The following is a 26,080-nucleotide window of genomic DNA, read 5'->3' as shown; positions in this document are numbered from 1 at the left end:
TTTCTCACCTAGAACCTTTCCATATTCACCACTGTCTAAATGCCCTTCCTAAGATAAATATACTTATTATGGAAAGTTCCTTAGTATCTCTTCTCTGGTAACACCTGGTGTCCACTGTTGTCACACACTGTTCATCCTGAGAGATTGTTTGGTTACAAGTCTATCATCTTTTGTTTCATTCCTCCCTCCTGATGCTACCCTCAGCCAGCACCACTAGGCCATAGTTTCTCTCTTGAAGACAGAAACTGTTTCTTTACCCTTACCAACCTTCCATCATAACAGTTTAAAATATAGTTAATATACTTAGTGACTGTCAATGCAAAACTAAGACCATCACAAGATTACATAACCATGAATTATACTTATGGGGCGTCTGGATGCCAAGCGTCTTTCTCAGTACTGGTAGAAAACAAATAGGCCCTGCCCTTCGAATACTTAGGGAATGTGATGTTTCCTTTCTCTCAGCTGAAGTGATTAACAATAAAGCTTTCCAAACTCTGAAATTCTCCTCTCTCCTTGGATCAGCATTCAGTCAACAAAATGTAAAGGATCACTTCTATAAACTTCAAAAAGAAGGCATCAGCATGAGATGTTTATGAAGCAGAGAAGCACTTAGACATGGATTATTACATAAAATGAATTTTAAAATAATTCCACTTTTTCTATTTGTTCTTTAAAATGTATTTTTCTAGAAAATCCTTAGCATAATCAAAGAATCTTCCAAATTGACCATAAACTTAATTGACCATAAGGTCTCTTTAGCAGACCTGTTGCAAGTTTTCTAATCACCTAAAACAACCTGATATAGAATGATGCAAAAAAATTACACTTGACTTATTATTTGATTTCTAATATTTCCATTGTTTAAAGTTACTTGTGGAAATTTGGGCATCATTTCCCTGACCTTATATTTCTAATTTGGTAAATAAGAAATATGACCTTGGGGGTAAACTCCAAACAATAATAGTGAGTTTTTTGTTGAAATATTGAATGTAATCAAAGTAAAGAGAAAGTAAAGTAAAATTTATCAGCTACACAGGCTGGGGAGGGGGGGACGTATACTGTGATTCTTGGTGGTGGAATATGTGCACTGGTGAAGGGATGGGTGTTCGAGCATTGTATAATTGAGACTTAAGCCTGAAAGCTTTGTAACTTTCCACATGGTGATTCAATTAAAAAATTTTTAAAAAAGGAAAAAAGAAACAAACAAAAAAAAGAAATGTGACCTTAAAAATATCTTTCCAGATCTGTGTATAGATATAATAGCTAGCACTTTTCTTGATGCCTTACATGTATTAACTCATTGAAGATTTTATATTAGCCTGTAATTTAAGCTATTCTATTTCTCTTTTTTTACAAATAGAAAGACTGAGTCACAAAAGGACTAATTAATATAGCAACAGGTCACACCTATAACTAGCAAAATCAAGATGCATACATAAGCAGCCTGACACCAGAGCCCCTGATCTTAACTATTATGCTATGCTTCCAACACTTCCCAGATAAATATTTATGGGGAGAGGATTTCTGTATCCCCATCAAATGGCCATGCCCATTCTAGCTTTAAAAAAATCTATAGCCCACTTCGCCGCGCCCGCAGCTCCAGTATGACTGAGGAGGACAAGGGAGCTGCTTTGGACACCAGCAGCCCACCAGCAACCTGCAGTATGTGATTTGAGCATTTCCGCCAGGCCCCCCGTGCGGGGGCCCGGCATTTCTCTTTTTTTTTAATCTCTCTCTCTCCCTCAACCTCTCCTGGGCACAGCACAGCCTCCACCCCACTTCTCTAAGCACAGAATGGAGACACACACCCAAATGCGCGGCGCGGCTGGCGGGAGATCGAGGGCGGGGAAGTACCATTCTCCGCCCACTTCAGACACTTAAAGAGAGTGCAGCCATGTGGGCTTTCCCACTTCGCCACGCCCGCAGCTCCAGTATGACTGAGGAGGACAAGGGAGTTTTCCCACTTCCGCCCGTGCGGGGGCCCAGTATTTCTCTAGATTTTCCCATCTTATGAGCACCATAAAAGGGTAAAAGATTGTAGTGATAGAATTTCAGGCAGAATTTTCCCTGGACTTTATACAGAAACCCAAAACCACGCAGCCGCTGCTGCGGCCGTGTGACCTAATGTCATCTAATCATCAGCAATATGAAATGGTTCCCTTTTAACGGGTTGGACTTTGGTGGGAAACCCTAACAAGAATAGTAAGTTTTTTGTTGAAATATTGAAGGCAACCAAAATGGTAGCCATCTCTCTAGATTGAACTAAGCCATATCCCCACGCCAGCTGAGAAGAAATATCCTTCTTTCTCGGGAAGAAACGTGGCGTGGCATTAACCATAGTATGATGTCCATTAAGTTGACAGGGACCTGGTGGCATGGGAATGGGATACAAGGGAATAAAGTATTATGTACATGGAACAGCGAGATGCTGGTGGAATCTCGAGCCGGGGCCGACACCAGCACACTACTTTTGGTTCCAGAAACTGCAGACTTTCTACCAGACTATCAACTAAGCCAGAGCCCCACGCCAGCTGATGACAGGAAATAACCATCTTTTCCGGTTTTTTTTCCTTTGTCAGGCAGCGTGGTGAATACTAAACAGGCGTGAACTCGGTGGCGCGGGTTGAGGGGGGAAAAAATAGAAAAGTTATGTAACAAACAATGGGACTTGCTTGAAACCCTAGCAACAATAGCGAGTAATGTGTTGAAACAGAATGTAACCAAGATAAAGCGTAAACTAAGTGAAACTTATCAATTACAAGGGCGGGGACGGGGTGGGGGGGCGCGAGGTATACTGGGGTGGTTGGTGATGGAATAGGGGCACTGGTGAAGGGAAGGGTGTTTGAGTATTGTATAATTGACATAATCCTGAGAACTATGTAACCCTCCACATGGCGATTCAATAAAATTTAATTAAAAAGTTAAAATAAATAAATAAATAAATAAATAAAAGTAATGTGAAAGCAAGTGAAGTGATTCCAAATAAATATAATTAAAAACTGGGGTATATAAACAAAAAAAATCTATAGTTAAAACAGTCACCAGAATACAAAGACAGTCTACAGAATGGGAAAGGATATTCACCCAATACTCATCTGATAAGGGGGTGATATCAAGGATTTATAAGGCATTGGTTGAACTCCACAAAAAGTAAACATCCAACCCCATCAGAAAATGGGGTGAAGAAATGAACAGAAACTTTCTCAAAGAAGAAATCCAAATGGCCAAAAGACACATGAAAAAATGCTCTTCACTAATTATCAGGGAGAGGCAGATCAAAACAACAATGAGATACCATCTCACACCACAGAGACTGGCCCACATCTGAAAGAACAAATGCAACCAGAGTTGGCGTGGATGTGGGGAGAAAGAGACTCTCCTTCACTGCTGGTGGGAATGCCAACTGGTTCAGCCCTTTTGGAAAACAGTATGGACACTTCTCAAACAGTTAGAAATTGAGCTCCCATTTGACTCAGCAATACCACTTCTGGGAATATATCCTGGAGATGCAAAAAAGTATAGTCGAAATGACATCTGCACTTTTATGTTCATTGCAGCACTGTTTACAATAGCCAAAATCTGGAAAAAATAAAACAAGTGCCCGAGAACAGATGACTGATTAAAGAAACTTTGGTACATCTACATAATGGAATACTATGCAGCTGTTAGAACAGATGAAGCCATGAAATTTGCATATAGGTGGATCAACATGGAAAGTATCATATTAAGCGAAATGAGTCAGAAAGAGAGGGATAGACATAGAAAGATTGCGCTCATTCGGAATATAAAGTAACAGAATGGGACACTAACACCCAAGAACACTAGAGAAAAGTACCAGGATTACTCCAGTTTAGAAGCCTGCCTCACATGCTGGGGGAAAAGGCAGCTCAGATAGAGAAGGGACCACCAAGTAAAGGGTGCTAGGAGGGCCCGTCTTAGGATGGATGATGTGAGATGTGAGCTGAAAGTAGACTATAGACTGAATATGATGGCCACTTAATACCTCTACTGCAAACCACAACACCCAAAAGGGGGGGAGGGTGAGAGAGAGAGAGAGAGAGAGAACGCAAAAGGTAATGCCCTGCCACAGAGGCAGAGTGGGATGGAGGGGTCGGGCAACGGGGTGGGGGTGGTGGGAGGGCTGCTGGGACCATTGATGGTGGAAAATGGGCACTGGTGGAGGGATGGGTACTCAATCATTGTATGACTGAAACGCAAAAAAAAAAAATCACTAAAAATAAATAATAAAACCTATACTTAAAGAAGAGTAAGTCTTGTTCCATCTTGTTCCAGCGTTCATCAAAGAAGTCCCCTGATTCCACTTGCACTGTCATACATGGCACTTGTACTGGTACCTGCAGGATGTAGCCCCTCTATGTTAGCATCTGTTCCCCTTCCAGGCTCCTGAGCTGCCCTTATCCCCTCCCAGCTTGCCATCAGATAACCCCACCACAGCCCAGTTCTGGCATGAATGCAGCCATTCAGGCTTAATCAGGAACTAATGGGCAGTGCTTTGCAGTAATTTGATTTCCACAATAAACCTAATGAGTAATTTAATGCAAATGTCAAAAGAAATGCTTAACTGTTGTCTGAATGCTTTATCCTGTGCAAACATTCATGAGAATTCAACACAGCTGTCTTTTTATAGCCCTGTTAACATATATTCCAGCACTATCAGGAAGGCCCCTGTATACTTAGTATTATTAATAACATTAACTGGGCACTTAATTAGCAAGTTAGCGGTTAGTACTCTATGATTAGAAGGTCCCCAGAAGATTATTTAGCAGAATTAACTGGAGGCATTTGTCATCTCTTCCCTAGTTGCCTTTTGCACCCTCCCAAGCAAAGCTGATTTCCAATCAATCACAGATAGGTTCACAAGGAGGGCAGAGACACAAGCAATAAATCCCTCCCATTCAAACCAGTTTGCCAGCGCACTCCTGGAGGGAAGATGGCACTCCCCAGTGACACTTCTGGCTCCCCATGCTGGAGCTGCAGTCCCCTGTGCTATATATAACAGCATCTCTGCTGTAATCCCAGAGAAAGGGGGGCAAGTCAGGCGCGAAGTATTACACTTAAACAGTCCCAGGAACTGTTTCAGGTACAACAAATATCTTGTGACCCCATGCTGTATGTCAATGGAGGTCAGAGCAGACCTGAAGCCTGCCCACACCCTTTCCCATTTGTCACCACCACAGAGACCAGTTGTGCAGAGCCCAATTTCCTAGCTCTCCTCTGCAAAATTAATGGTGGATTGAGAACTGAGGCACAGAAACGTATCATCTAGGCTCCCTGATCCTGATACTTAATGAGGACTTACATCCTATCCTTTCTCCCACTGAACCTTTCAGAAACAACTGATGGAAGGTTTGGTAGGAAAATCTCCGTGTTTTGTGGTTCTTGAGGGAGTAATAGAAAAGTAAGGCAAGTAAGCTGCTGGCAATCCAGAGGAGAACTAGAGAATAAGCAAATAAATTTAAAAAATAAAAAAACTCTGCTGCTCCACTCACTGGATATCAGGCACTTATTTTATGGGTTATTCCTTACAGCAACCATAGGGCATAGGTATTTGCTATTGCATTTTGGATAAGGAGAAGAAAAGTCAGAGACATTAAACTATAAATTCAAGAGGCCTTGCCACTAGAAAGTAGCAAAACTAATGTTTAAACTCAGATCTGCATAGTTATCTCCTTATTGCTCAAAAACTACATGACATTCATGGCTATCGTAATTATACATGGATAAAGTAAAAATTATTTTTAATATTTGCATAAGAAACTATCATATAGAGAGAAAATTCAGAAAATTCATCTTATAGCTTAAAAAAAAACTTGATGATGCATGCTAAAGTCCAGTATGAGTAAACTAGGGGCTTCTGTGCATCTCTCTGTAGTCCCTGACATAGACCATGTAAACCCAGAATTAAGCTGGGATACTGTAACAAGAGAGCAACATGCTGTTGTGTTCAGAGACTAAAGAAACACTCATTCATGTAAACAAAATTTTATGAGTTCCTATTATGTGACAACAATTTTCTAGCTCCCTGGAGGAAAATCAAGATAAATAAATATAACATAGTCCCTGAATCCCAGGAACATTATCTTAGTAAGGGAAAACGATGTATCTCCCAGCCTGTATGTGATATATCAAATGTTAAACTCTCCAATACTGGGGTTAAGAACAAATGGAAACTGATTTGGAGCTCCACAAATGCTTTAGTAGAGAAGTGATTTGGGTAGTCTGTGAAAGACAAAAAAGGGACAATCAATGAACAAAAGTAAAAGACACTGTCTCTTGGGTTAAATATATATATGTATATATATATATGAACAGAGTTGGAGATTTTTTAAAATAGAAAATACAAAATTGGCCAAGAAACTAGTACTAATTGAAAGTACAGGTGGTAAAGGTCCTCAGGCAGTGGAAGGATTAGATTGTTGAGTGTCTTAAGTGCTTTTCTAAAGAATTGAACCTTGGGGCTGGAGTGATAGCACAATGGGTAGGGTGTGTGGTTGCACGCGACTGACCCAGATTCAATTTCCAGCATCCCATATGGTCCCCTGATCACCACCAGGGGTAATTCCTGAGTGCAGAGCCAGGAGTGACCTCTGTGCATCGCCAGGTGTGACCCAAAAAGAAAAAAAAGAATTGAACCTTATACTGTAAGCAGTGCCACCCGTCAAAGGTTTTCTAGTAAAGACCAACAAGTATAGAATGATTTACTTGAGATTAAAGACATACTCAGCAGGTAGAAAGCCTGCTTTGATACAGAGAAGCCCCAGGAATCCCATTTAGTTCCCGAGTGGCTTAAGTATAGAGCCAGGAGTCACCCCTGAGTATAGCTGGGTGTGGCCCAAAAAACAACCCTCTACCAAATACAGAATGATTTACTTAGAAAAAAACTATAATCAAGTGTAGACATCTCCCTGACATAGCTTCCCACCTAAATTTCTCTTTCCTCTCACCACACACTCCCAGAAAAACATTTCAGCAGTACAAGAGGTTAAGGGATGGAGGATGTATCAGTCTTGGGAATAAAGGTAATACAGTGGAAAATCAAGTAATGTGAGACACCAGGAGTGATTGGACTTAAGGAGCACAGAGGAAAGCTGGCTGAGATTCCAGGGCCATCTCTGCTGAAAGATAACATGTATCATGACCTTCACTGAGGTCATGAGATAGAGAGAGGATTCACTGAGAGTACACAGGACGGAAAGCAAATTCAAGAGAATGGGAATGACTCTACCTCACATACTTAAATAAGACAAAATGCTAGAATATTTATGTGGAAAATTCCTAGTGTCTTAGGTGGCTATTAAGCCATGAAAGAAAATGAGATCCTTCAACAGGAGGCGGGGAGGATTAGAACCAGAGAAAAAAATTAAAGGACCAGTCCCTGCGCACTTTTTCAACATTGCTTTCACCTCACTTTCCCTTTCTTCCTCTTGGTCTTTCTTGCCCCCAGGCTTTGTTGGAGCTGAGTGGGGCTGTTCCTGTGCATCCATGTGGTAATGTACTCCCAGAATTTAGCACATTGCCTTAAGTTCCTGAGTAACTGTGAGAAAAGTTACCTTAAGAGACTGAGGTGAAAACATGTAGAATCTTTGTAAAGTGAAGAGTGATCACAGAAATAGGGTAAAGAAGTTGAGATAGTGCACAGGTCAGTGGAAAAGAAGAACAGGGTTGAACAACTGTAGAGGGGAAATAGAAATGCCAATGGATTTGAAAGAGCTGAGAGACAGTGGCCTGGAGAAATCCCTCTTTGCTGGGAGAAAATGGGGCAAAGTCAGGCTGTAGTGTGTTGGGGAGTAATTGAGTATACAACTGTAAAATATCCTATCATTCTGCCTCATTAGCAAGGTTAGCTTAATTAAAAACTTTACTATGAATTCCACATAAATCTTAGAGCTAACTTAAGCTTTTACAGACCGCTTTTACCATTTTAAGTGCAGAAACCATTTTTACTTTAATAATTCCTTTAACATTATGGATATTTTCTAAATCATAGAATTCAATTCAGAAATTACAGTCTATGTGTATATAAATACAGGCATTATAGGGGAAAAAAGGTTTCTTCCAAGTACCATCTTAAAGCTATTTCATACTCTAGGTAAAGTAATCATTAAAGCAGGTCAGAACCACTCAATTACAGCTTTTAAATAAAAAGCACAACTCTTTCCTCTGGGGTTCAGAAATAGCTTAGAACAAAGAATTGGACCTTGAGAGGTGCCACAGTTTCCATTTTCTTTTCTCATTTCCTCAAAAATGTTCAGGCATTTCACTTAGGTAAGATCTGACCCAATAGAACCAAAAAGCATTTCATAAATTCTTTCTTTCTGCAGATGCAAAAGGTATTTAAAACACTTCCAGGATTCAAAGAAATCCAGGTGTTAGGATTTAGGTAAGTAAGCGAATTTGACTCTTCTCAATTTTTAAATGACTTTCTTCCTATCCTCTTTTAAAAGCAATATCATGAGGATTATAAGGTCCCTTTCCCCTGATTGTTTAGCTCGGCTAAATCCTGAAAACTGAATACATTTCAGATAAAGAACTTGTCTAATTAGAACATGACTCTAGGTGATATTTAAGGGGCAACACAGGAACTGGATTCCTTCTTCCCTATGGAGTCAGAAATGCTGCTTTCTGCAGAGAGCTCATCTGCTTGTCCTTGGCAATGTTTAAAACGAACCTCTTAGGAAAATGCCTCAGTAGAGACAGATCAAAAAATAGTTGCAGTTAGTTGTCTTGCTTTCTGATTGCCCGGCTTCCTATTGAATGCTAAGTGTTATCATCATTTCAACATATTAGGTGGGCCCTAAAAAAAATAGGTGAAACTAGTAAAAGACTCTTTATGCAGTAGGAGAATTCAAGGAAAAGGGGGAGTTAGAGTCAAGGATGGAAGTAAGACTTACAAAATACAGCTGCTGCATCATTTTGATGTCTGGACAGTGTGTTACCAGGAAAAAATTACTTTTCAAATTAAAAAAGTAACAAAATAATGCCATGCTAAAACAGTGTTTGATTATGTCCTCAACACTTACCCACTAACAGGACTATATGCATCAGCATCTCACCATCCTCGTGTGGGTTTGGGACTAGGGGCAAGAATGCTTACATCTCATTATAGTTATCATTATTTAAAATATATATGACTAAGATCATAATATTTTCTTAATGACTCACTGCATAATGAGATTATATGCCCCAAGGAGGATTTGCAAAATGGGAAAGCTGGTCCTTTCTGATTTCTTTACCCTAATGTTCTAGAACGAGATGTTACAAGCAGGGACTCCACCCACTCTCAAAAATAATTTCAAGGCAGTGGGGCATTAAATTTATTTTTTTCAGAAGCATCAGGATCCTCTGGTATAACTTTAGAGAAATTAAACACTGAAAAGTGAAAGTTATAAAAGTTAAAACCCTTAATATTTGCCAAAGCAGATTTATTTTTCTTAATTTCAAGATAATGCTGCACAGTATTCCATGTGCAATTAGATGGATGAGAGAGAAATAAAAGCTGATGGAATTTCCTGCATAGATGTCAAGATCTTCTGTCTAGTCACTAATGCTAAAGAACAATTTTTTAATTTGAAGCTAAAGAAAATTAGTTTCCTTGATGATTGTGCAAATGTTCATTCTTCCCTCCCTCCATTCTGAAAAACTGGGGCTGGAGCGATAGCACAGCAGGTAGGGCATTTGCCTTGCATGCGGTGGACCCGGGTTCAATTCTCAGCATCTCCTATGGTGCCCTGAGTACCACCAGGAATAATTCCTGAGGCATGAGCCCTGTGCAGTAACCCCTGTGCATCGCTGGCTGTGACCCCAAAAGAAAAAAAATCAAAATGGAAAAACCAATTTTTAAAATCATATTTCAGAATAAAATCAAGAAGGTAGGTGATGAAGTTTTGCAAGATGAAAGTCTTAAAGGTATATACCTTGAAATGATATCTTTTCTACATTATCATCCCTGTAAGATTTATTACTACTTCTGCCAGAAATTACAGATTTGATCAATTTTCCAAATAATTCAGTATGAAATTAAGACAGACTCCCAGAAAAAAAAATGCTTGCCTCTGAATATAATATGCTTGAGTGTGAAAACTTGTCATCATTAGTAACAATGCTCAAAATATTGGAAAATTATTAGAAAAGAAATTGCTTTCTTGTGGGGTTGGATCCTAAAACCCAGTGTATCTTCTGACACTGTCCTTCTTCTGTTCATTTATCTAGAAGCCAAACTACACATTGATAACTAGTACTTTTTATCAATGACACACTCAACTCTCAATACAATGGGGAATTAGTTACTTCATCTTTTTCCTTTATTTTTTACTGTGCCAGTGACCCAGCCCAGCTTCTCTACCCATAATGCATGTGTTCAACCTCTGAGACGTTTCTCCAAGCCCAGGACTTCTACTATTAACCCAATTATAAGGATGAACACAAAAGTTTTACTTTAAGTCCAGCTTTGTCTCTTAACAACAATATGAGAAACTGTTAACAATGATTCACTCTAGTTGGAGAACATATTATTGCTTAAGCATCATCCACAATTAAGTTCATTTGAATTGATAATGACCAATAGATGGAAGCAGCATAATACATACCAATAGGCAAAGAAATGAATTATTAGAATACATAGCTTTGGTTATCTCAAAATAACTATGCTGAGTGAAAAACACAATGACCATGAAAGGAATATATCATCATTTTATTTATATTTAACTCAAAAAAATGATTAATAGTGACAGAGAACAGATCAGATTGCCTGCCCCACCTCCACTTTTTAAAAATATTCCATTGACTATTATTAACAAATCTTCATTAGTTTCTGTTCTCTCTACTAAGAGGAAGAAATTCAAGGAACAGTCCTTACTATATGATAAAGGGTAAAAAGCATAAACAGCTTTCACTATTGGTTTTATGCAGCTTTTGAAAAGGCAGCATGCACCCCAAGCAGGTGACACCATGAAGCTCCTTTTTCAGGAACAATGTTACACAGGCCACACAGTTAACACATCATGCCTACTTTTACTAAATGTTAGTGGCATTTTATGTTTTATGTTTTATGTACTTCTAGGTAGGATTTTGTAGTCTTAAGGATCAGGGAGTGCTCACATTTTTTTTTCATAGACATTCATGGAAATTACCATTTCACTTTGCACCATGTGAATTACCAATGATTTCATAGGAACAGTCTACTTTTAGATCATTTTTTAACCTGAAAATATAGTTACTTGAAGACTGCAAGACAGGTACATAAGAGAAAAGGGCTACAAAGATTTCTAGATATACCATCAGGAGCAAGGACCATGCTTATTATAACTAGACAATGACATCAGTCTCTCAGATCTCTAGTATTATACTTAGCTGAATGTATACCTTCAACATGTACAGTTTGTTTCATGGCAGCAATACTTCAATAACATTACTTTTTAAAAAATGTAGGAGTACTGCTATTTATTCAGACATTGATTAAGCTGATTGAATTGGGCATGTACTCCACATCACGTTTTAATGTTTTTAACTGAATATCCATGAGATAAACCATTACAAAGCTGTTCATAATTGGGTTTCAGTCATACAATGATTCCCACACCCGTTCCTTCACCAGTGTGCATTTCCCACCTCCATCGTCCCCTGTTTCCCTACCACCATTTCCCCAACAGCCCACACTCCACCACCAGCCTCCCTCTATGGGAGGCACTTTCCTTCTTGCTCTCTCTCTCCTTTTCCTTTTGTGCATTATAGTTTGTAATACAGGTGCTAAGAGGTCATGGTGTTTGTTCGGGGCATTCGGTATTTTTATTGGGACAATAAGGCTGGAGTAGCTTCTCAATTGGGTGGAAGCTTTGGGGTGTGGATGTGACTGCCAAGGCTTCCAGGAGTACAGGGAGGTAGGGGGAGGTAGCCCATCCCGACTCCGAGAAAGCCTGGAAATTTCATTTCAGTCAGAAAACCCGCACACCAGAATTTTCAGCAGATTATATCTTGATGAGGTCTGTCCTGAGACCATGGAGTCAGGCCGGGGTTATGGCAGTGATTTTGGATTATTGAAGCAAGCAGCTGCTGGGCACTCTGCTTGGGCAGGCACTAGACTAACCCACCCCCCTTCGATTTACCCCAGTCTGTTCAACCATGCATGGGTCCAAGATTAACTGTGGCTTCTGACCTCTTTTGAGATTTATGGGTCTCTGAAATAAGGCCAATAAAATGAGTTTATATAGCTGAGCCATAGGTGTTTTGTGGGTGTGTCTCCCACATACCTAACTTTTGGCCATTTAATTTCTTGGTAAATTTGGCCCCAAGTTATTGTATCCAGCCAAAGACACAGTGGCAATTTGGAGGTATCAGGAAGCCTGAAGGCACCATCAGGTACAGGTTGACCTGCTGGCAGCAGCCTACCCCTAAAATTGCTTTTAACTTCACAAAATTAAAGTCTTAACTCAAGAAAGCCCTCTAGAAAAGCCTCTCTTAAGAGATTTCTGGATTAAAAACTATTGCAGATAAAAGCCTGGGGGAGGCTGAATAGCTGATACAGATGGACATGTTTGCCCACACAAAGAAGCCCCAAAGAGGCAGGTGGAGATGTTCCTTTGGCCCACAGAAGGATAGTTGTACCATAGTCGTTTTCACTCAGGTTACATCAAGGGATGAAAGTCATATGAATTCAAGGTCCAGGCCAACTTTAATTCCATATTCCACCCCATACACTGAGTTTCTTTGTCAGCAATTATTATTTATAATAAAGTGAGAAAAATGAATATAGCTTTAAACTACACTCATATATGATGTACCAGAGGATATGTCGTGGTTTTGGCTTTGTTTTTGGTGTCCTGTTTTGGAGCCACACCCAGCTATGCACGGGGTTTGCTCCTGGCTCTATGCTCAGGGATCACTCTGGCAGGGCGGAGGATCAGGTTCATGCAAGGTTGGCTGTGTGCAAGGCAAACACTTTACCTACTCTACTATCTCACCAGCCCAATCTGTCAAATTTTGACAAATATTTTGTCAGCTTGGCAACCAAATGGCCTTTTGTCAGTCATGAGCAGATGGTGGCAAGGTGAAATGAACTCAAAGTAAAGATCAGGCTAGTCAAGGTCTGAATCATGGTTCTGCCACTATCCAATTGCCAACATTGTCTTTCTCTATGCATTCCCTTATCTGTAAATGGGGATTGTGTTGCTATGAAGATTAAATGGGAATGTATGTAAACTCTCTGGTGCAGAACACCCATTCAGTAAACAGATGTTGGCTTTTCTTGCAACTTGTTTCATTTGAATTTTGTTGTTCATTCCCTCAAAGCTTACTGATTAAAGCAATGTGAAAACAATCAGTCAACAAAACACCAGTTACAGGGGCCAGTCTCAGATAAATTGCCTTCAGGAATAGAATAATCATATAATGCTATTCAAAAGGTAAGAAACACATTTGCAAATCACTTTTCTAAAAATGCCCTGTCACCAACAACACCCCAAATATAAAATGCATGAGTAAATATTTGTTGCCTCTTTGGAAGAAACACAAAGAACTCAAAGAGTTTAAGACAAAAATACCTATAATCTTTGAACTGAGACTCAAATCTTCATCAGAAATGTTTAATGATGTTTAGTACCTGAGATTCCTATGATTTTCACAATTTCTATTCAAAATCTAATGATAGCTTTTGGAAAAAAATAATCTAATGATAGCTTTTATGTTATTTTCAAAGCTGTAAATGAACATGTACACAGTAGAAATGTTTTGCATATAAAGCAATATATTTAATGCCTGTATAAATTTCATAAAGATTCTTTCTCTCTTGCATGTTCCCATCGTGTATAAATAAATGAGTATCAAAGAAAAAAGAGGTGGATAATTTATATTTCTTTTGTTCTTAGATAGAATATATATTTTCCCCATTAATGAATGTGATGATCTTTCATCAACAATTTTTACACAGAGAGCCCAGAATAAACTAATGACTTTTTTAAATGGTGTCTCATTTAAATGTGCCTACTGGGATTAAAAACTCAAATCAAAGACACTATGCAAGATAAGGAGACAAGCAATGATTTGATCAGCAGACACAAATTATAAATCTCAAAATCAAATTAGAAAAACAAAATCACATTAAAATGATGAAAGTATACATTAACCTAATTTCTAAAATGTCATTAGTGATGTGAAATTCCCTATGAACACTCACTTCTGTACAAAACCGACCTAAGTCAGAAATAAAGCAGGGGAGCTAATTTATTCCTTGGTTCCAAAGTCAGTTGGAATTGAGAACGGGTCATTATGCCATAGAGAGCTCAGTAATAAGAATCCAGCTTGGAGCCCATAATTGACTAGGGAAACAATGAAGTTTAAACTTTGATTATTGTGGCTCAAAGAACTGATTACAATATACATTATCAGTTCTGTATCCTTTAAAACACTTCTGCATCCCTCTGTGTGGATTTGTGGCATAAAATAAAAACATAAAACCTGGTATCAGGATATATACATATAATATTTTGTAAGTTATTGAATTACTAAATGTGATAATAGTTAATCATTCACTACTTACATTTCTCTCATATGTATCAATTTGTTATTTTTTAAATAATAGGGGGAAATATCAATTCATAGAGAATACTTCTTTTCATTAAAGAATAACTTTTGAAGAGAGAAAGAAGAAAGAAAGAAAGAAAGAAAGAAAGAAAGAAAGAAAGAAAGAAAGAAAGAAAGAAAGAAAGAAAGAAAGAAAGAAAGAAAGAAGGAAGGAAGGAAGGAAGGAAGGAAGGAAAGGAAGGAAGGAAGGAAGGAAGGAAGGAAGGAAGGAAGGAAGGAAGGAAGGAAGGAAGGAAGGAAGGAAGGAGAGAAAAGAAGGAAGGAAGGAAGGAAGGAAGGAAGGAAGGAAGGAAGGAAGGAAGGAAGGAAGGAAGGAAGGAAGGAAGGAAGGAAGGAAGGAAGGAAGGAAGGAAGGAAGGAAGGAAGGAAGACCATAGAGCTGGAGCTTTTTGCTCGGGTCGAACCTCACCCACAAGTGAACCTATTCCTGGACTGCGTGACACTTTATTCCACACAGCCTACCCATACTCCAAGAATACTGCACCATATTTGATGGGGTTCAAAGTAAGAGACAAACAATCTTAAAGGGAAATATTTTTTACAGATATATGTATACATATATAAACATATAAGCACACAAGTCTCAACCTTTAACATATTAGTTATCTCTTATACAAGTGCTTAATGGCCCCTCGATGAAATACAAAAATCTTCACACTCTTTCCTCTAGAGAAATTTTTTTGTAGTATTTGCAGCGGTTTTTCACAACAAATAATACAAAATATGTTTTTTTGATTCTGCTTTGGAGCAGGTGTTGGGGTTTGGTATGGAAGCATCCAAAATATGGTGGTGGGAAAGTGTAATGGTGGTGAGATTAGTGTTTGAATATTAAATGTAATCAAATATTGTGAACTACTTTATAAAGTTTTTAAAAAAATTTATAAACATAACTGAAGCTTTAGAAGAGCTACCTAAACAGGCTGAGCTCAAGTTTTGCATAGTTCCCAAAAATTTCAGAAACTGCCCTGGAGCACAAAGTCAAGAGTAGCCCCCAGCACTACTGGATGTGCCCCTCCACCCTCGCTGCACCCCATAGCCCTTTAAAAAAGAAATAAAAAACTGAGGATTTGATTGGCACATACTATTGTGCCACTGGGTTTTCAAGGTACTCTATAACTCTATTTAAAAGATTTCTAAAGGAAAATAATTATAGAAAAAAGGAAATTCCTCTTTCTTGCTGATTTATATTGTATGACTTTATTTGGAAGACTGACCAAAATATGGCCAATAACAGCAACTCTTGACAATACTTTTTCATAAATATCTAAACTTGAATAAAAAAATTCCATAGCTAATCGATTCAGTCAACAGTTCTTCAAATTAAACCTAACCCCTGTTCATTCTTCCTCATTTAACATTTCTTATAAACACCGAAAGTAGTTTTGAAATAGGATCTTTGTTTTTTCCCCTAGCCAGGAACCCCAGACCCTGGGAATGTAAGGATGGCCTCGGTGCATGGCCAACAGTGGAGATAAACTTATGGTCTCCCACTTTGCCTGGGCACTTTCCAAGCCCTGGAACCATTTTGGGGGTCTAAAGTAAGATACTTTTGAAGAGCCTCTTTGGGAAAAGATTGAAACTGTCTTATAGAGTTGTCAAAACTTAATTGTGCCTTTATAATAATGCATGTAATAATGATGAGGTGGATTTCGTCTTCTTCCGTCTACAGTTAAAGTTCCACAGAGGTGCAATTTATGGCCATCTTTAGGAAAGAGCATGTAGATACAACACTCGCTGTAAGTGACCCCCTGTCTTTGATTATAACAAAACTGAAAGTGAAGGAGTCCCTCTTGGAATAATAGAGGAGAAGGAGCAGCAATCAAGAAATCTTTCTCACAGCTTTAGACTTAAAAGATTAGCACAGCCCTAGAGGAAGACCAATCCTTGGATGTGGGGTCTATTCATTTAACTGATGCAAGTTAGTGATTGCACAGTTCTTGGTTTTCCTCATTCTAAGAGAATAGTGAATACGAATGCTTAGAGTTACTTGTTTTAACATGAGTCTTACAAAGTCCATTTCTTAACTTCTGTCTTTTCTGGCCTCCTGTGTTTTATTTCATGAACCTCTGGTGATCACTTCGCACCAAGAATAGATATAGATGAAGTCATGATTCTCTTTCCAGTATCGTTATCCAGTATGTTATCAAGCAGAGCCCAGACATTCTTACTCCCCTTACACAACCCCAAACAGATTTTCTGAGCTAGTCAACTGGTTAGGAAGAAAGTAGATAGGTCATTCAAGTCAGGAAAATTTAAGGTTGAACTAATGTTTAAATGAATAGGACAGCTCCCCAGTTCAAAATCATCAAGACCCTACTCACCTCTAAGCATTAAGAAGTGCCTAAAGATCTGTCTAAACCAGTGTAACTCAATCTTTTTCTAGTCATGGCCCCCTTCTTAGGTTGGCCCCTTCCTGTATAGCATCAGATTCTATAGTTTAGTTCCCCCATTTGTGTAATATTCACCTTGACCCCTTGGAATATCCTAGGGACCAACAATGGGCCTATATGATCCTTGATTATGAATCACTGATCTAAGACATCCCAAAGACATAAGGCAAGGGGCAAGGGGCCATCAATACGACTATATTTTCACAAATACTTTACTGTTCTCATTATCTTAGACATCATCTGGCTAATCTACTATTTCACAGATTTGAAAAAAAAAAACACTGGAGAAATGAAATGCCTTGCTCAAGGTCCTATCAGAGCTGATTACAAAGGTAAGACCATTACGCTTTTTTCTACCTATTGCACTTGACTTATGTCACCCCCATCCTTTGAAACACACCTATCGAAACTTACTCAGACCTCAATTTCTTCCCTCTTTGTTTCACTATGTAGTCAATTTGAATGTCTTCATTATTTAGCATCTCCTAATCACCAGAAAGTTCCACCTCTAGCCACATATTACACTGGCACAATTTTCACACAAACTCATAGATAACTTCCTGGTGAATCAATTTAATATGCTCATGCACAGCTTCCTCTTACCTGACATTTTTGGCCTATGGCTCTTAACCAGTGTGACCCTTCTTGAAGTTCCTTCTTCATTTTCCTTCAACAAAATGCTTCCTCCTTGCCTCTTATGTTCTCCAACGATACCCTTCCTTCACTTATACTGGGCTGTACGACCATATTTTTCATACTTTATTAAAGTAATTTCTTATTGAAAATAATGATGACTTATAGACATATGTAAAATAAAATAAGATTTTATATTAGAGAATTTTAATGGTAGAATAGATAAATCAAAAATAAATTAGATTGACTATCCTTACACACACCCTCAAATATATGATCATTTAATCTCTGGTAAGAAAGCAAGAAATATTAAGTGAAGCAAGGGAAGCCTCTTTAACAAGTGGCTCTGGCAAAACTGGACAGCTGTGTGCAAAAAAAGAGGCTCACCCTTCTACCTAGCACCATGCACAAAAATCAGATCAAAATGAATTAAAGATCTCAACATCAGACCAGAATCCATAAGGTACATAGAAGAAAAGATTGGCAAAATCCTCCACAACACTGAAACTAAAGGTATCTTCAAAGATGAAACACCACTGACCAAGCAAGTGGCAAGTGGAAGCAAAGATAAACAAATGTAACTATCTTAAACTAAGAAGCTTCTTTACCTAAAAAAAAAAAAAAAAAAAAAAAAAAAACCAGCAACAAGGAATGGGAAAGGATATTCATCCAATACCCTTCTGATAAGGGGTTAATATCAAAATATACAAGGAAGGCACTGGTTGAATCCTACAAGAAAAAAACCTAATCCCATAAGAAAATTGGGCAATAAAATGAACAGAAATTTTCTCAAAGAAGAAATTCAAATGGCCAAAAGGCACATGAAAAAAATGCTCTTTATCACTAATCATCAGGGAGATGCATATCAAAACAACAATGAGATATCATCTCACACCACAGACACTGACACATGTCCAAAAGAACAAAAGCAACCAGTATTGGCATAGATGTGGGGAGAAAGGGACTCTCCCTCATTGTTGGTGGGAATGCTGACTGGTCAAGCCTTTTTGGAAAACAATAGGGACATTTCTCCAAAACCTAGAAATTGAGCTCCCATTTGACCCAGCAATACTACTCCTGGGAATATACCCGGGGCTCCAAAAACACAGCAGAAATACCATCTGCACTCCTAAGTTCATTGCAGCACTATTCACCATAGCCAGGATCTGGAAACAACCTGAATACCCAAGAACAGACAAATGAATAAAGAAACTATAGCACCTCTACACAATGGAATACTATGTAGCTGTTAGGAAAAATGAAGTCATGAAATTTTTCTATAAATGAATAGACATGGAGAGTGAAATGAGTCAGAAGGAGAGATATAGAATGACTGCATTCATTTATGGTATATGATATGTGTGTATATAGATATATACATATAGTAGAAAACTAATATCCATGGCCAGGAAAAACAGGGGTTAGGAGAATTGGTGATTGGTTGGGTCTAACTGTATGTGCGTATGGGACTGAGGGTAGGTAAGATAGAGAAGACACAGATATGACAATAATAGATGGGAATCATCATGCTGAGGAAGAACTGAGTGTTCAAAGTAAGTAATGGGATATTCTTGATAACCTTTAAGTGCCAATATTGAGAACCACATTCCCAAAAGGAGAGAGAGAGAAAGAGAGAGATAAAGAGAGAGAGAGAGAAACACCTGCCATAGAGGCAGCTGGGGGAGTGATGAGGGGGGTTGATGGGAGAGAACGTGGGAACACTGGTACTGGGAAATGTACACTACTGAAGGGATGGGGGTTGAAATACTGTATGACTGAAATCCAATCATGAGCAACTGTATCACTGTATCTCTACCATCCCATTGTTTGTCGATTTACTCGAGCAGGCACCAGTAACGTCTCCATTACACTCAGCCCTGAGATTTTAGCAGCCTCTCCTTACTTGTCTTTCCCAACGATTGGAGGCTCTTTCAGGATCAAGGGAATGAAACCTATTGTTACTGTTTTTGGCATATCAAATATGCTACGGGAAGCTTGCCATGCTCTGCCATGCGGGCGGAACACTCTCGGTAGCTTGCCGGCCTCTCCAAGAGGTATGTATATATCTGTTACTGTAGTTTGGATATGAATACCCCACGGAGAGCCTGTCAGACTCTGCCAAATGGGCAATAGACTTTTGGTAACTTGTCAGGTTCTCCAAGAGGGAGAACTGGGCTATTAGAAACTATTAGCTTCCAGGAGCTTGTTTTTATAGTCTCTGGGTATTGGCTGTTAATGGGATTACATGCTGCCGGGGGCAGTTTCTGGGTGTGACTGCCTAGGTACTGTAAAATGGGGGATCTGGGTGGAAGAGGCCTAGTCCCAATCTGAGCCTTGGAGATCTCGGCCTCGGGTCCCGCACACCTGGGTTCCTCCAGCAGCTCCCCCATGCATGTAGCTCGTCCAAACTTATGGAGAGTGGGCCCGAGTATGGCCGTGGCTGGGTTCCAGAGGTCCTCAACTGTTGAGGCTCTGCTTGGGGGAGGGTAGGGGGAGGAAGGAAATGCAAATGTAACCCTTCCCCTCTGAGGGGCCCCAATGAAGACAGCCAGGCGCGGGGGCAAGAGACTGCATCACTCTCTTCCGGGAGCTTGGTTTTATAGTCTCTGGATGTTGGTCATTGATGAACAACTTAAAATAAATAAATAAATACATAGATAAATCAGTTCACTCCTTTGGAGTAATAGAAGTATTTTGTAACTATATAAAGCAGTGGTTACACAACTATGAATTTACTAATTCACAGTTATTGAATTATTAATTTAATATTGCATTTCACACATATATTTTTAATTTATATGGTCATAGAAAAATCATATACAAAATATACATACTGTTCTTTACTTAGGTGGTTTATAAATTTGGCTCTGAGTTTCTTAGCAGATTGTGCAATGAGGAAAACACGATTAGGTAATTTAATATCCATATGCGTCCAGCATAGTAACTGCTTAGAAGAAAAAAATTCTCCCACGGATCCTCATAAGAAGGACACTCAGTATTATGTTGAACCATGTCCTATCTACCAATCTTTCTACTGGTTAAAATAAGTGTCAGGTGTTCCTTTAAGACCTTCAATGGAAAAGCCTGAAAAATTTCAAAGCCCACCTCTTAGGGCTGGATTCTGAAAGTCTGCTTTAATTCAAGAACTGACTTTAAAGTAGCTAAAAGAAAGACCTATACTATAAAATTTTCAGTCAATTCTCTATAAATAAGAATAATAACTCATAACTGAACTTTTACTAATTATTTAGCACCAAGCACAATATTTGCAAATATGACCTAACAGGTAATTATGCTCTTGTTGCCAATTAAGGCCAAATACATGCGATTTCATAATCAGACCAGTTAGGGATAGAACAACGTATGGTAATGAAAACTAAATACCATTACTGGAAACACTCCTGATAAAGATACACCATTCATAATGATGAGTGTTTGGGGGCAAGGGGGCATTCTCAACAAGAGCTCAAGAGCAAGACTTCCCTTCTTTAGAAAACAGTTCTTGATCTCACGTGCACAGGGAAAATGACTATTGGGAGTCCAAAGTTCTGCACTACAGCATTACTGAGGTAATTGTAGTCTGGAAAAATTTTAAGGTTAGTGTCACCAAACGCCCACCAAGCCATTAAAATCTCAGTAAAGCACTCATCAAAATAACTCAGCTTAAGCAGTTTAATTTAGTAGCTAATCTCCTGAGATAAAGAACTTGGAAAATATCCCTTTAGAACACTAAATGAATTTGTCTTATACAAAATTCTGAGGTCTTCTATTATTAATATATTAGGGTAGATGACATAAAGTCATTCCTTCAGAGCCCATTATCTGTTAAAAATCCCTCCTTTGATGGGCACTCGATCATTGTATGACTGAAACGTAAGCATGAAAACCTGCAAGTCTGTAACTTTGTCTCACGGTGATTCACTAGTAAAATAAATAAATAAATAAATAAATAAAAATCCCTCCTTCATAAAAAAATGAGAATCATAAATACATAGGAGAAGCTCAACATTCTAACTGGCCTCTAATATGCTCATTAATCAGCTTCTTCAAAATAGTATTGAAATCATTAGGACAGAAATATTCTGTTTAGTTTTGGTGTGTAGGTGGTAATGGATTTCTCTGATTGCTCGCAGGAGAATGATTATGTGGCCAATCAAACAAGCAACTCTTTAGTGTTCTCCTTCCCAGACTTCCTTACTGGCTGGACACTCCATTTAAGATGTAAGGGGCCTGAGCCATAGTCCAGCAGGTAAGGCATTTACCTTGCACAGAGCCCACCTGGGCTTAATCCTCAGCATCCTATACGGTCCCCTGAGCATCGGCAAAAGTAATTCCTGAGTGCAAAACCAGAAATAACCCGTGAGCATTGCTGGGTGTGACCCAAAAAGTCAAAACTAAGACAATTAGGGGGCTGGAGCAATAACACAGTGGGCAGGGCATTTGCCTTGCACATGGCCAACCTGAGTTCTATTCCCAGCATCCCATATGGTCCCCTGAGTACTGCCAGAGGTAATTCCTGAGTGCAGAGCCAGAAGTAACCCCTGTGCATTATCGGGTATAACCCAAAAAGGAAAAAAAAAAAAAACTAAGACAATCAGATGTAAGGTCTTGGTGCCAGAGGGACAGCATAAAGTATAGGAGTACAAACTTTGCATGCAGGAGCTCAAATTCAATCCCCAGCACTGCATAGTTCACTGAGCACCATTGGAATCAACCCCCAAGCACTGAATCAAGATAAGGCTTCAAGTACTTCCAGATATGCTTCCTCCAAGCCCAACAAAGACAGAAGATACATTTTTTTAAATAAAATGCATTATGCTGGTGAATTGAAGAAGAAATTAAATGAACTGCTATCATACCTAAGAATTGGTGGTAGAAATAAGTACTTCCCTTTTTGCCCCACTTACTCAGAAGTAAGAGAAAACTAATTTAAATGCTCCAGAACCTATAGTCTATGTTTATTTTGGTCATTCCACTCACCATGGCAAAAAATGTCTTTTGTATTTATACTTTTGCATCTTTGCACAACTTATTTTTTTTCATGCCTGCAAAACCCTTCCATTCTCCTAGTCTATTAACCTCATATTGATACTTTATGTTCCAAATAACATGTCATCTTCGCTTTAAATCTTTCCCTTACTGCTTCCTGAAAAGACGCATAATTACCATCTATTCCCTGATTCCGTATCTCCCTCAAACATTTACCATGATTCATACACTTATCTGGGATGCTTCCAAGTCTAAATTCCTGGAGCAGAAGAACATGTTCTTACTTGTTTTTAAAAAGAACTCCTTTAGTACACTGAGTATAATATAATATCTGGCATGCAAATTGGAGTTGCATAATTATGTGTTATCATTGCCCACCTCACTGATGTTATCAGTGGTTTTGGTAGCAGGAAATAGTCTCCCTGTGAATCTAAAGACAGCTTCACAAGTTCATAAGCATATTCTTTATTAACTGGTACTCTTGTGAAAATTAGACTCCTGTAGAACTTTAATCAGCTGTAACAATGTGATATATCGACTAGAATCACACTGATTAATGTGTAGACATGAAATAAATGGAATATGCAATAAGCTTTCTCGGAAGGAAGGATTCACATATCCTAATTTTAAACCAGAAAGACATGGCAAAGATGTTATTGCAATTGCTACACTGTCACTGTCACTGTCATCCCGTTGCTCATCAATTTGCTTGAGCAGCACGGCACCAGTAATGTCTCCATTGTGATACTAGTTGTAACTGTTTTTGGCATATTGAATGACTATGCCACGGGTAACTTGCCAGGCTCTGTCATGTGGGCGAGATACTCTCTGTAGCTTGCCGGGCTCTCCAAGAGGGGCAGAGGAATTAAACCTGGGTCAGCTGCATGCAAGGCAAATTCCCTACCCTAGCCTAATTGCTACACATTAGATAAAATAATAAGAGTATGATTTAGAGAGAATTATAAGATATTTTTAATTGACAGTTGAGCCACTGTGGTCAATATTTTTGTCTTTTATTACTTGTCCTTCTAAATCAAGATCCAAACACTAAGATTTCCCATAAAGAATATATTGCTTATAATTAGTAAGAGATTCCACAAGAAAAATGTCATTTAAGAAAGCAAGACTTGCATTTACAGTCCTCTAGATAAAATCTTCAGAATACCGAGAGATAAATGAAAAATGGGTTGAAGTCCTTCCAACTCTAAGATATGGGGATTCAAGATATAACAGACAAGTAAGGTAAGAATACTTTCTTTCAGATTTTAAGTTTGGAAGCTTAGCCTCCATTTCTTCTTCTTTCCTCTTTCATAAGGAAAGATATTTTTTTCTCCTCCATATCATGTACATCCCACTTTCTTATTTCCTCTCCATGGCACTAGTATGCTTTTGACTCCCTAAAGGCCCTACATAATTTCATAGTTTCTCTGAACCTCTATAGATGGGGTACTGATTCAACACAGGGAAAATCCAGAGTACTCTAGGCTGAAAATCAAAGCAAACATTTTTTTTGGCTTTTGGGGTCACACCCATTGATGCACAGGGGTTACTCCTGGCTCTGCACTCAGGAATTACTTCTGGCAGTGCTCAGGGGACCATATGGGATGCTGGGAATAGAACCCAGGTCAGCCGTATGCAAGGCAAATGCCCTACTCCAGCCCCTAAACAAACTTTTAACACGCCAATAAAGCACAAAATAAAATGATCTTAATTGAATTTACCGAAATAGTACTCTCCTTCTGGGATGTTATACTCATTAATTTATTTATTTAACAAATATTTAGATCATGTTTGTTGCTGATTAGTTCCAGAGGATAAAATGGTCAACAAAGCAGATTTTATGACTACTATGGTTTGAGTCTATATTAAAATGCTGAGAAAAATTACAAGGAGCTTATTCCAGAGTTGATCAAACACAGTGAGGAAAAAAGGGGAAACTGAAAAAGAGAAGGAAAAAAAAAAACAGGCATTTCATTATCCCTATGACCACTGAGGCTTACTGTTGCTGTGCTAGAAAATGTGTAACAATTTCAACAAACAACAAAGAAAAATGTGGGATATATTGAGATACTCATAATTACATAGATTTGGCCTCCAGTGTATAAGTGAAATTTTATAATAAATTGAATGTACATATGTACAAATATATACAGCCATCCCGTTGTTCATTGATTTACTTCAGTGAGCACCAGTAACGTCTCCAATGTGAGACTTGCTGTTACTGTTTTTGGCATATTGAATCCACCACGGGTAGTTTGCCAGGCTCTGCTGTGCAGGCAGGATACTCTCGGTAGCTTGCTGGGCTCTCCAAGAGGGCAGAGGAATCGAACCCGGGTCAGCCGCTCACAAGGCAAACGCCCTACCTGCTGCGCTATTGCTCCAGCCCATACAGCATACAATTTATTTATTTATTTATTTATTTATTTATTTATTTATTTATTTATTTATTTATCTTACTGCATTACCATGAGATAGAGGATTACAAAATTGTTCATGATTATGTTTCAGTCGTACAGTGTTCCAACACATACCCCTACACCAGTGTAACTTTCCAGCACCAGTGTCCCAAGTTTCTCTCTCACCCCTTTAAGCCACCCCCCATGCCAGCCTGTCTCTTTAGCAGACACTTCTCTTCTCTCTCTCTCTCTCTTTCTCTCTCTCTCTCTCTCTCTCATTTTAGGCATTATGGTTTTCGATACAGATGCTGAAAGGTTATCATGATATCCCTTTACCTGCTTTCAACACTCAGTTCTTGTCCAGAGTGATCATTTCCAACTAATATTGTCATAATGTATCCTTCTCTAACTTACTACCCTCCATCTCCCACACCATTGACCAACCACTGACCAGTCCTCCTGGCCAATTTTCCCTGGCCTTGGATATTGGTTTCAGGCTGTTATTTTTATATTCCACAAATGAATGCAGTCATTCTTTACCTGTCCCTCTCCTTCTGACTCATTTCACTCAGCATGATACTCTCCAAGGCTATCCATTTATAGGCAAATTTCATGACCTCAGTTTTCCTAACAGCTATGTAGTATTCCATTGTGTAGATGCATCATAGCTTCTTTATCCAAATGTATCTTCTTGGGTACTCAAGTTATTTCCAGATTCTAGCCATTGTGAATAGGCAGTTCACAATTATATATATATATATATATATATATGTATATATATAGTATTTATTCTACCAATTAATTCTAAGAAAGTACTATTTAAACTGACATCTGAATGTCAGAAGGCAAAATTAAAATTGGGAGAGGAAGTAAAGAGGACTTTAGAGTGGTGGAAGTATCTGCCTCTGGAATAAGAAGAAATAGGAAGGAATTCTTATTGAAAGAATGAAAGAGATCCAGGGTAACTAGAGCATAAGTAACGAAAACGTGCTAAGAAGTAAAAAATGGCTCTTAATATCAAGCATTTTAAATCCTTTTAAGGATCATTATAGAATTTTTGCTTATTTTTCCCTT

At 38.6% G+C, this 26,080-nt stretch overlaps 1 protein-coding gene across 1 annotated transcript in view; it reads left to right on the top strand.

Moving 5' to 3' along the window:
- IMPG1 (interphotoreceptor matrix proteoglycan 1) overlaps positions 1–26,080 on the top strand; it is a 101,823-nt gene that overhangs the window by 30,700 nt on the left and 45,043 nt on the right. Inside the window, 3 exon segments of the mRNA XM_055136703.1 lie at positions 8,346–8,428; positions 16,271–16,450; positions 16,452–16,516. Of these exon segments, the coding sequence (XP_054992678.1) occupies positions 8,346–8,428; positions 16,271–16,450; positions 16,452–16,516 (328 nt within the window).

Source organism: Sorex araneus, chromosome 4 (genome assembly GCF_027595985.1).
Source record: "Sorex araneus isolate mSorAra2 chromosome 4, mSorAra2.pri, whole genome shotgun sequence".
NCBI classification, from domain to species: domain Eukaryota; kingdom Metazoa; phylum Chordata; class Mammalia; order Eulipotyphla; family Soricidae; genus Sorex; species Sorex araneus.
Note: the sequence above shows the minus strand (reverse complement) of the source record. Positions and strands in the feature narration are given on the sequence as shown.